This window comes from Archocentrus centrarchus, chromosome 11, assembly GCF_007364275.1.
Source record: "Archocentrus centrarchus isolate MPI-CPG fArcCen1 chromosome 11, fArcCen1, whole genome shotgun sequence".
Classification (NCBI taxonomy): domain Eukaryota; kingdom Metazoa; phylum Chordata; class Actinopteri; order Cichliformes; family Cichlidae; genus Archocentrus; species Archocentrus centrarchus.
This window is the reverse complement of record NC_044356.1, coordinates 8,802,705-8,814,957: the sequence shown is the minus strand read 5'-3', so window position 1 is coordinate 8,814,957 and position 12,253 is coordinate 8,802,705. Positions and strand designations below refer to the sequence as shown.

Sequence of the window (12,253 nt, the reverse complement as noted above, 5' to 3'; positions counted from 1 at the left end):
GTTTAATGCATCCTGTGTTGATTTATCTCAGTGATGATTACTATAGGAGAATACTGCTGTTTAGATTTTTTAACTGTACAAGAAATATAATCATTTTCATTTTCAAATTATTTAGGAGGAGTCAACCGGCGACATCACTTTCTACATGAAGGGTGCTGATGTTGCCATGGCGAGCATCGTCCAGTATAACGATTGGCTGGAAGAAGAGGTGCAAAACTCGAACCGCGTCACAGATTTTTACTGCATACTCAGTGGACACCCTCACTGCTGTCCTTGTAGTCACTTTATAAGTGGCCTAAATAAGCTGACCCCCCCCCCCCCCCCCCCAAAAAAAGCTTCTGAAACTCCTGCATGGATTTTAGAGGATTTGTTTGCTGCTCAGAGCCTTTGCTTGTTCACTACAGCAGTGCAAGTTCCATTGAAATTGGTTAAAACCAGTTTTTGCAGCAAAATTAGTTACAAGGAATTTTGTACAGGAAGTGCTTCAAACTCAGCAGGATGAGACTCAAAGCAGTGAGTTATGCACAATATTCCTGCGGTCTGCAGTGATCCGTGTGTTTGCATTCAGTTACAATAAGACAGCAAGTTTGGGTTAATGCAGTTTGTCAGATTAGTGCATCAACTTTGTTCATTTTAATGTTCAACAACAGCCCCATAAAGACTGTTCCTGTTACCCTGCAGGTCATTCTAAGATTCAGCTTCAGTCTGAACACCATTAATGAGGAACATGTTTAACTGCTTGCGATGGCGGCTTTGCAGGATATCCCCAGTCTTTAGGTGCCCTGTTTGTAGTTGTTTTTTATCAAGAGAAATCATCACTGCCAGAAATTCCCAATATCTCTGACTCAGAGTTGGAATTGGGGCTGACGTAACCAGTTTTTCTTCTTGGTTGTTCATAATTACAGTCTATAGGATGATGTGCAGGCAGCATAATTACAGGCTCTGGAGTGGGGGCAAGAAACATTGTGCTCTAATCGGTCTGGATGCATCCTCACAACATTTTTTTGTGTGAACTGTTGATGAATGCTGTTCTCACATAACACATTATTTAAGGGATTGTGGAGCTTTAGATATAAAAGATTTAAATATAGTCGTTGTTATTGGTGAAACAGCTCCAGGAATACCTCAAAGTAAATAAATATAAATTATGATGGAAAAATACCTGCTTTAAAAATCTGTTTCTCATTGCCCCGGGCTCATATCGCAGTGTCCTGATGGTCTTAAAGAGCATGTAGATTTGATGTATACTAAATATAGCAAAAAAAAAAAAACCCTTCCTATAATAAAGATTAAACATAATATTAAAGTGAGTCATTTGACACATAAACTGCACACATGAGCAGCAGATATATGTGAGCGTAGCTGCTTATGGCAGCTCTCTTAATGGGGACATTTCATCAGAAGATCAACAGGCCACCTACACCAGTTCGGTGGTTGAAGGTCTCGTGCGCATATGTTCATAATTATATTGGCATTATTGAGTCATTTGGCACCGGGGGCAGCTTTTGATTTAATTAGTGACCTAGATAAAGTTGAAGTAATTACAGAATGTCATATTCTTGAACAATGGTGCTAATGATGTCCTGTTGGCTGTAATATCCCGTAGTCAGATTAACTCCGCTTGTCAATAACCAATCGAGTGGACAGATGGGCCCTATTGGTGTTTCATATCAAAAAATAAACTGCTATCCATCCCTTTGTTTTACTGTGTCCTCTGAATTTCACCGCAGGCTATGTTATTCAATATTGATTCCTTTTGGTGTTGGTAACAATATGCTGTTATTGACGGCACTGTCTGCATGCTGCACAGCTGCTCTGATAAAATAACTTATCTGCCCTACATCTGATTTAAATTCATCTCGGGGGAAACGTACGCGCACGTTTCTGTAAACTCGCCGCATCGTCCAGTTCAGCCACGAGATGGAGCTTTAGAAAGATACTGGAGACTGAAAACAGCCCTGAAATAGATCTCTCATCTCCTTCCTTTCAGTGTGGGAACATGGCCAGGGAGGGCCTGAGGACTCTGGTGGTGGCCAAGAAGTGTCTGTCTGAGGAGCAGTATCAGGACTTTGAGGTATGGAGGAACATCGATGTGCACGTCGTGCTGCTCGCTGCACATCTGAGGTCTGATGTTGTTCCTTCAGGGAATCACATGTTTTGTCTCATGGGTAATGCAACCTGCATCAGTGTTGCACTGATACCGTGTTTGAGCTGGGTTACAGGGTTGTTAGTTTATTAGGAGGATGTGTACCTTTGTCAACGCTAATGTAGTCTGATGTAACAACCCTGCAGCTAAAAAAAAAAAAGATCTTTTAGCTCACACTTACTGATATCATTGTCATGAACTAAATAATGAAAACACCTGCAGGAGTCGATGAAACACAAGTTTGAGGAAATAACGCAGGGAAAAGGAGAACCTCTCTCTCAGGATTATATTCACATCAGACTTTAATCGCTTTAAATAAGTAAGCAAACACAAACTCATCATAATCCACAGATCTTTGTTACATTTCCCCGAAAATACATTAATAATAGGTTTTGTGGTTTCTGTAGTTCATGGTGCTTCTAAACGAATCATTATCTAACAGGTCTGTGCAGGATTTGCTGGTTTGAAGCTTTGCTTTTCCCCGTGATTTTCTCCAGAATTCATCTCTTATTTTTTTTTTTCCTCCTTTTTTTTGTGCAGAATCGCTACAATCAAGCAAAGCTGAGCATCCATGATCGAGCCCTGAAGGTGGCAGCAGTAGTGGAGAGTCTTGAGAGAGAGATGGAGCTTCTGTGTCTGACCGGTGTGGAAGACCAGCTACAAGCAGACGTCCGGCCGACGCTGGAGCTGCTTAGAAATGCCGGCATCAAGGTTGGTGCAGAAAAGCAGCAGGCTCACATCCTGCAGGTCCTTATTTTCAGATCATCTCCGCTTTGATTTGTTTACTTTTTGATTTCTAACATTTGCATTAAAGTAATCGTAGGACTTTGGCACGGTAATAAAAGAAAATGTATACAGCTACACTCCATCTATCTCATATTTGCCTATTACTTTAAAAACATTCAAAACTGTAGAAGAAACTTAATTTACCAGCTTGCAGCATAATTATTAAACAACAATACGCATACCTTAAAGCTAAGTTCTTTAAGTAAAGATGAACGAATTTGTCAATTAACCACAAAGTAGTGGAGAAACCTCAGAGGTCGTATCAGCTGAATTTCACTCCATTCTTGTGCCGTTCCTGTAACGCATCAAACACATGCTCCATGTTGTTTCTTAGATCTGGATGTTGACTGGGGACAAGCTCGAGACGGCTACCTGCATTGCTAAAAGCTCCCATTTGGTTTCCAGAAACCAGGACATCCACGTCTTCAGACCGGTATGCTGTTTGTTTTTTACCTTCTGTCCCAGTGTGGTGGTAAAATAAAGCGCCTGCTTAAAGGGAGGCAGTCTGGGGACCCATCAGCTAGTCGGCTGTCTTACTCTCTGCGTGCAGCTCCCAGTTTTTCAGGGCTTCTGGCACGGCCAGGATACCCAGAGTGAAGAAGAGATTACAGATATTTGGTTAAAGATTACTTTTACATCCACTGGATTACAAAAACAGATACATTATTTTGGCTATTTTGGTGAATAGAGACCAAAAGTTGGACTGCATATTGACTCTGAACCTGCACGCAAGAAAAGTCTGCCTGATTGTTAGAACCAGGTCTGCAAGGAAACTCCAAACAGAAAGTTTATGGCAACAAACGTCTCGTCCTCAAGATATCTGTTCACCAAGATTAAACATGAGATGACAAAAAGCCTGAATGCTCTTGCAGCTAATTGTATTTTATGGCTCTCAAACAGGTCTCAAACAGAGGAGAGGCCCATCTGGAGCTCAACGCCTTCAGAAGGAAACATGACTGTGCTCTGGTCATCTCAGGAGACTCCTTAGAGGTACTGCAGCACACAGTGACATTTCTTCTCACAGCAGATGATGTCGAGGGTGTACTTCTCAGCCAAAACTATAACTTTGGAGTTCACCCAAGAAGTGGAGGAGTTGGAGAGGAAAACATAACAAAAACAGCTGGAAAAAAGCCGAGCAGGAATTTAACATTTTCACTCATTGTTACCCTAATTTTTGTGGTCAACAAGGCAAATCATGTCATGCAACCCTTTTTTAATTTATGTATATGAATGTATGCCACTTTCTTTGTGGTGTTGCAGGTGTGTCTGAGGTACTACGAGCACGAGTTTGTGGAGCTGGCCTGTCAGTGTCCAGCGGTGGTCTGCTGTCGCTGCTCCCCAACTCAGAAAGCTCAGATCGTCAGACTCCTCCAGCAGCACACAGCCAACCGGACCTGCGCCATAGGTGAGCGTTGACAGATACGAGGGCGGCAGACCTACAAGCCCTTAAGGCATTTGGCTCCTATCCACCGACAGCCTGGGAAAATCTGTCAGTGGGGGAAAATGTCTGTGATTTTAGCTCCATCTCCGAGGGAGGGAAGTTTTAACCATTTATTAAACTTAGACAAACCAGACTGGGTTCAAACTGAACTGGTTTGTAAAGCATTTCAGAGGAAGACCCAACATTTTGTAATCCTCGAATTCTCACTGATTTTATTCAGGTTGAAGAAAAACTCGTCCCGTCCTGGACTGAGTGTTATTACATGTGTCCACAAGGTGGCAGCCAAAGCTCACTGATTTAAAATGCCCATCACAGCTGCTACTTCAGTAAACTGAACCATGTTATACAACAACATGTAATTAGTAATTTTGTGACAGGTGATGGAGGGAATGATGTCAGTATGATCCAGGCTGCAGACTGTGGGATCGGGATCGAAGGAAAGGTAAACCCACTGCACGTTCCACGTGTGTGCTGTCCTGGATTAGGTGAAACTCAGTCTCAGCGTCTTCATACCGTTTGTTTCAAACAGGAGGGGAAGCAGGCGTCGCTGGCCGCAGACTTCTCCATCACTCAGTTTAAGCACATCGGTCGCCTGCTCATGGTTCACGGCAGGAACAGCTACAAGCGCTCCGCAGCGCTCGGTCAGTTCGTCATGCACAGAGGCATGATCATCTCCACCATGCAGGTACAGTGATGAGAAAAAGAGAAAAATAAATACTTTTTACTGTTCTTACATTTTTTCATGGGATAAACTAAAAGGCAAATTCCCACAGTGGGGACAGTAAAGCTTAGTAACTTAGTAACACCAGTTTTGTGTCTTATCCTCAGGCCGTCTTCTCCTCCATCTTCTACTTTGCCTCTGTGCCTCTGTACCAGGGTTTCCTCATGGTCGGGTGAGCACCTGTGTAATAACAGCACAACCCCGACGCGTGCCTCTGCAGTGTTTGATGATGGAAGCTTCAGTTTTGTCGCCTCTCCTCTCTCCAGCTAAACTTTGATTTCTGTGAGCAGGTATGCGACTATCTACACCATGTTTCCTGTGTTCTCCCTGGTGCTGGACCAAGATGTGAAGCCGGAGATGGCCCTGCTGTACCCAGAGCTATATAAAGACCTCACTAAGGTTTAAGACCATTTTTATGTTTCTTGACAGCTTTCCTTCATCGTCATTTAAATTCAGCTTTAAACAAGTGAAAACACAAGACTCACAGAAGGTGTTTGTGTCTTTCAGGGCCGTTCATTATCTTTTAAGACTTTCCTCATTTGGGTTTTGATCAGTGTCTATCAAGGTATGTTTTTTCCTTATTATTCACCCACATTTGCTTCCTGAAAACAGCGTGACTTCAAACAGTGGCCAGTTTTGAACTGTAGACAGTCAGAGCTACTTTTTTTTAGCCACCGTTTCATCATCTGTGCCGTGTCTAATACCACAGTCCCCAGGCCCCTTCAAGCCCTCGCACAGTCCCTTTCTCAGTATCTAAGGTTTCCAACTGCCATCCGCTTTTACATGCACGCTTTTGTCTGTCCAGTAAATCGATATTTCTGTAATCGCTAAGCCATGCAAGCGAGTGAGAAAGATCTATGTTCTTGCTCGAGCGTGACTTCCTGACAGCTCAGGGTTTTTAATTAAAGGCCAATACTCGGTCTGCAGAGAGAGGAGAAAAAGAAACAAAGACAATATGAGAGGAAGGAAATATTAGGCACCGATCTAGCATCATTTATTAGAGCTTGAGTCGGTGGAATGTACTGTGTATTAAGTGAAAAAGCAATTACGTGATCAGTTATAGGCCGTTAAGCTCAATTTGCGTAGTGTTATGATAAAATGAAAGGCTATCAAGATACAGCAGGCGCCCAAAGATGAGTGAGTGTCTGGACACTTGAGAGTGAGACACACTGGAAGTCATTGTGCATCCTTCAGGCTCATAAATAATGTTATTGAATCAGGCCTTATCTGCAGACACCATAATCCTTAACTCAGTGTCCCAGACCGATGTTGGTGAAACCCAGGGGTGGACTGGCAATCGGGCGTACCGGGCATTTGCCCGGTGGGCCGACAGTCCTCAAGGGCCGATGCCGGTGGATTTTTTTAATTCCCTTTTTTCTAAGAGACCGGCCCACAATTTAGAGGGGGCGGCCCATTGGCCCATCTTCAATATAGACAGTGGACAGAACCAATCAGGATATAGGATGAAAGCGGCCCCACCCTTTCTCTGCGTGGTGCAGAGCACTGAAACTACTCCTGCTAGTAGTTTCAGTGTTGAGTGCGTGTGTTAAAGGAGAGGCAATATGGAGAAACCAAAGCGGCAGAAAGGAGGTGCGGAGAAGTTACGTGCGAAGAAATTAAAGAGTGTCGCTGTAGATGCTACAAAATGTGTAAAGATCACAGACATGTTTGCTGCTGTAGCCTCCACATCCTCTGTAACAGCAATGCTGCAGCAACAGCAGGCTGTAGGCAGAGCCGGCCAGAGGCATAGGCGACATATGCGGCTGCATAGGGCCCCCTGACCACCAGGGGCACCCCAAGCTCGCCCACATTTGTCATGAAACTTTTTTGGTTTGTTTTAAATTTTACAAATGCCAATTTCCTAAAAGAAAGAAGAGACTATTCTAACTGTCCAGATTTGTACACTTGTAACAACACTAATATAATGAGTAGGCACACTCTAATATTTCTGTCTCAGACTGATGCTAAAAAGCTAATTCATGCATCTGTTACTTCTAGGATGGACTATTGTAATTCATTATTATCAGGCTGTCTTAAAAGCTCCCTGAAAAGCCTTCAGCTGATCCAAAATGCTGCAGCTAGAGTATTGACAGGGACTAGAAAGAGAGAGCAGATTTCCCATATTGGCTTCTTTTCATTGGCTCATAATACCGTATCACTCCAATAGAGCACTTTGCTCTCAGACTGCTGGCTTACTTGTGGTTCCTAAGAGTAGAGTGGGAGGCAGAGCCTTCAGCTTTCAGGCCCCTCTTCTGTGGAACCAGCTCCTAGTTTGGATTCATGAGACAGACACCCTCTCTATTTTTAAGATTAGGATGAACGATGGGTTTTCTCTGTAATTATTGTGGGGTCTTTACCTTACACTATAAAGTGCCTTGAGAGGTCTGCTTGTTGTGAGTTGGCACTGTATAAATAAAATGTAATTGAATTGAAAAATTGAATTGAAAAGGCTGAAACTGTAATATATCCTAAAAAAAAAAAAAAATCAACTTTAACCCTCCAGCATTAATAACATTTAAGTTCATGGGACAATGAAGTGGTATGAAGGGGGCCCCAAATCAAATATTGCTTAGGTCCCCTTCAAGGCTTGGGCAGACTCTGCTGTAGGTGAAGACAGCAGCAGTGTGATGAGCAATGGCGACTGATTAATATCAATATTTATTTACATTTGCATACTTCCCCAAATCTGGCAGCCATGGCACCTTAATCTGATAAAATAGCAAACGGTCAAGGCCGAGAAGTGTTGGATGAGCAGCAAGTGTCCATTTTAGGCTGCATCACAGCATTTTAGATATTTAGGTTAAAGGTGTGTTGAAAGGCTGCACAGTAGTTTGGATTTGTAGCCTCTGTGCTGGTTAAACATGTTTTAAAAAGCCCTCAAGCAGGTGAAATAACAGATTTTAAAAAACTAAATGATCCATCAAAGCTTTGCAATTTAAGCATTACTAAAGTAAGTTAAAAAAAAAAAAAGTGTAAAAGTATTATTAGCAAAAGGTATGCCCACACTGAATAAGAGTAAAACAGTGTCAAATGCTTCTAAGACATAGTTGCGGGCCGGTCTAAGCCAAAAATGCCAGGGCCGATTTTTTTGTCCCAGTCCAGCCCTGGTGAAAGCGATAGACTGGGCCAAATTATCTTTGAAAAATAATAGTGATTTCTTACATGGAGATTTGTGGCACAGCAGGTCCCACATGGATAATGAGTAATGTAATTTAGCAGTCATAAAAAAGTAAAAGTCCTTTCAGTGTTTGTGATGCTTCAGTTCAGCTCAAACAGAGGGCGAGTTTCTGGTTCTGCACTGATCAAAGATTCAGTGTTATCTCTGCGCCAACAGGGGGCATCCTCATGTACGGCGCGCTGCTTCTGTTTGAGTCGGAGTTCGTTCACGTGGTCGCCATCTCCTTCACGGCGCTCATCCTGACCGAGCTGCTGATGGTGGCGCTGACCATCCGGACCTGGCACTGGCTCATGGTGGTGGCTGAGTTCTTCAGCCTGGGCTGCTACCTCGCCTCGCTCGCCTTTCTCAACGAGTACTTCGGTAGGTACAGTTTTCCTCTGAGTTCTTTACTGTTCGTGTGCTGACCTTTTAAGTGTTTCAGATTTGAGAACATGCTATTGGATAATTATGTGAAAAGTTAAAATACCACTTAAGTCTGAACAACCATCGAGTATTAAACAAATATGAGATTTTTTTTTTTCCAGTTGTTAAACAATCAGCTAATCGTGCCAGCCGGTGTTGTCTGGTTGCTCGTTGTACCTGTACAGTACCTGTGAGCGGCTCGGACAGTCGCTGTGAGAAAAGTGGTTACATTTGGTTTGATAAGTCCAGTATTGATCGGTCTGAGTGCTTCAAGGAGCCGCTGTCCTCGTCGCCGCGCCTGCTTTCAGTTTGGTTTGATGTAATGATGTTTGGCACCTGAGTGCTGTTGTTTAAACCCTCAGCTCTGTGCCCCCCCTCCCCTGTTTTATTTCTCTCTTCACTGCTAACCTCAAAGTTCTGCACTCACTGTTTCTGCTGCGCTTCTTTTGCTTCTGTATGTTGGCAACAGGCATAGGCAGGGTGTCCTTTGGAGCTTTCCTTGGTAGGTGTATAGCCTGTGAATTCAAACCCCCCCTTTTTCCCCCTCATCTGTCTCTGGTACTGCATATCCACTTTTACATTTCCGTGTCTGCATCATCTTTATTTTACCTTGTGGGTCTTTGTCGTCTCATGTGTCGATGAGTTTTCACACAATCACCAACATAATTTTAGACTTTCTAAGCTGCATCTCAGCTGTTCATGTCTCGTATACCTTTATAATAAAGTATTTTTCTCTCTAACTTTGCTAGATTTCCTACACTCCTGTGCAGTTATGATAGAACTCTGACCGTTGTGCTCTTTCTCCCTCTCAGACTTGTCCTTCATCACGACTTGGCCTTTCCTGTGGAAGGTGTCCGCCATCACGCTGGTCAGCTGTCTTCCTCTCTACATAATCAAATACCTGAAGCGCAAATTTTCACCGCCGAGCTACTCCAAGCTCTCCTCGTGAGCCGAACTGGGATTACTTTCTGTTAGGTTTGTAGTTCTGGGCATCAGTGAGAGCTTCGCCATTTTCAGCACTTTTTGTACTCACTGGTCCTCAATGATGGACAGAGGAAACACTGGAATAATCAAAGAAAAAACTGGGGGGAGGTTATTGTTCTTTGCGGTTTTGCCACTGAGACTTGGAATTACTTGAAAAGATTGCACACATGCTCGGACTGTGAAAGGAGGCGTGGTTGATCGGCACGGAGAAGAAGCGGGACGCGGTGGAAGCCCGAAACACTCGACCCCCACTGCAGGTCGACCTGCCGCCTTTTCTTTTAAAGCATTTAGAAAAATCAGCTCATCATTTTCTACAGCTCAGACGCATTACTTTAAATGTTTAGATTTTTATACGTGGTGTTCAGAACTTTTTTATGACGTCATTTTTTTTATTAATGGTGTTAATTACAGTTGCTGGCCGGTGTTGTTGAACAGTGTTGAGGGATAAAAAGATGATTCGCTGTAAATAAAGTGTTTCGGTGCAGCTTTGATTGTTAACGCTCTTCATGTGACCATCGCTGTGTTTCAATCGTGCGCAAACGTTTGTTAACCAAAAACACGATCAGCTGAGACGACACTCACGAGGAAATGCTGATTAAACATTAAAGGCTGAAACTTCCTGCGACGGGCCTTGAAGTGAACTTTGTGTTAAATGTGTGTCACATTTTTTTTGAGACATCGGTCCCCCACAGTGTTTGACTCCTGAGCAGCGGTAAATGTTTCCGTGTTTGGCCTTGATTGTATCATTTTTTGTGCGTCTGTGGCCATCAGTCCTCCTGTCAGGGCGGCAGCTCGCTTTGTGCCTCATTATGATGCGCGTTCGTGGACTCAGTCAGAGGTGTTTGTGTTTTTACCTCTGCAGCTAAATCTGGACGTGAATCCTGCAGCTTCTCTGACTGCACCGAGGGCCCGGATAAAACTCGTCTCGGCCTTGATTGACAATTTGACTGCTGCAGCTGTTTGACTTTGGCCTGCAGTTGACTTTGACATTCAGCTCTTTTTAAGGAGGAATGAGTTTTATCATTCACTCTGTGTACTGTATGTGTGTGCTGAAAGAATAAAAAGAATGCCGATGATGCGTTAACTGTACAGCTGAGGGAGCCGGTTGTAGTTTAGCTTTGTTGATCAGGTTGTCAGCATCCTAACAGAGTTAAACTCAGGGTCATTCTTCCTAAACAGAGTTTCACAGCTGCTGTTAAATGTAGCGACCCTGTTGGGGAGGGAGGAAAATTGGAGGGGGGGGTAAATACACTAATGCAAATTGCATTGAAGGTTTGAATTTGGGATTTACATTCTTATAAGCAGCAATTTCTGTGTTACTTTTCTTATGACCTTACGTTCCATGTCTGCCACAGCAATTTCTAATTGTATGTTTATTTATAAAAACTGGTATTGATTAATGAGTAATAAAAATATAAGATGAATAGAAAAACATTCCCTGTTTGGATATTTCATATTCATGTCAAGTTTATCATATTACCACTAGATGGAGACAGAGACTAAATAGTGGAGAATAATCGAGCGTTTCAGTTCTTCTTCTTAGAGGTGTTTTTTTTTTCCTCTACATGTATTTAAAAAAATAACATCTGTCATAACAGAGATTACAAATAACATATACATTGTTACAAGTCTCGCGTAGTGAAAAATAACATTTTAAAACCCCATGACCAGAACTTTCAAACACTTTTACGTGTAATCAAATTAATATTATTAAAAAAAAGGTGAAGCGCAGCTGAAGGAAGGCAAACTTCAAAAGGACAGAAGGGATTCGAGTTCACAGCTTTTTAATCGTGCAAACATTTCAGTCATCTGAGGCCCGATGAAGACGCGGTGGTGTTGAAATGTTGGTCAGTTTGCACAATTTAAAGGCTGTGAATTAAGCGTGTGCTCCAAACCCCTTCAGAAACCTGCGTGACTCACCTCCCTGCTGAGAAACATTAAGGTTTAAATTATTTAGAAATGAAGTGCGAGGTTTGGATGGTTGTAACATATTTTATTAACCTTTTAAAAGCATTTTATATCATGTGTGCAGTTTGCATCCTTTTTCATCAGTGTTGATGCCAAAATAGGAGTACCAGTTTCCAACATTTAAAGCTAAATCACACGCATGTTTTAAATCACTTCACGCACCCAAACCTATAAGAGCATCTGTAACTGTCCCACATTTCCATTTTTAGATGCAAATGCCGCTCACCTGGGAAATGTCTGTTACTCCTTACTGTACGTACAAATGGAGGAAACCAGCGTGCAGTTAAATGTGAGCCGTATGGAGGAAGATTTAACGACCATTTAAAAGAAACTATGTTTTACCGCGTAATCTAAGGCAGCTATTGAGCAAACAGACAATGTGCTATCAATTTCTCTCCCCATGGAGCAGGAAGTACTTTGTTGATGGAGGGTGACCCAGTGATGAATGTGATGGTCCGATGGTTTCGACATGTTCAGAGAGGTTCTTTCATCTCCCGGTTTTCACTTGTAGGGAAGGGAGGGGAAGGAGGGCTGCACTGCAGGTTGTATTTTACTGTTCTTGCAGCATCTATGAGAGTTATTGTGGTTTGTTTTCCAGACGAGCAAAAGTGGAGAATTAATGTGCTG

The 12,253-nt window shown here is 42.8% G+C and overlaps 1 protein-coding gene across 7 annotated transcripts in view; it reads left to right on the top strand.

Annotated features, from left to right (window-relative positions):
- Positions 1–11,072, top strand: part of atp9b (ATPase phospholipid transporting 9B) — a 46,252-nt gene extending 35,180 nt beyond the window's left edge. For 5 of the 7 annotated variants that reach the window (XM_030740889.1, XM_030740891.1, XM_030740893.1 and 2 more), the window contains 13 exons: positions 116–208; positions 1,991–2,074; positions 2,687–2,857; positions 3,267–3,365; positions 3,833–3,922; positions 4,193–4,337; positions 4,751–4,815; positions 4,903–5,058; positions 5,202–5,266; positions 5,385–5,493; positions 5,602–5,659; positions 8,429–8,632; positions 9,487–9,623. In XM_030740889.1, coding sequence (XP_030596749.1) covers positions 116–208; positions 1,991–2,074; positions 2,687–2,857; positions 3,267–3,365; positions 3,833–3,922; positions 4,193–4,337; positions 4,751–4,815; positions 4,903–5,058; positions 5,202–5,266; positions 5,385–5,493; positions 5,602–5,659; positions 8,429–8,632; positions 9,487–9,623 — 1,476 coding nt within the window. Of the gene's footprint in view, positions 1–115; positions 209–1,990; positions 2,075–2,686; positions 2,858–3,266; positions 3,366–3,832; positions 3,923–4,192; positions 4,338–4,750; positions 4,816–4,902; positions 5,059–5,201; positions 5,267–5,384; positions 5,494–5,601; positions 5,660–8,428; positions 8,633–9,143; positions 9,177–9,486 lie in introns of all 7 variants that reach the window. The other 2 variants (XM_030740894.1, XM_030740888.1) reach the window with 2 other exon arrangements.
- The last annotated feature ends 1,181 nt before the right edge of the window (positions 11,073–12,253 follow it).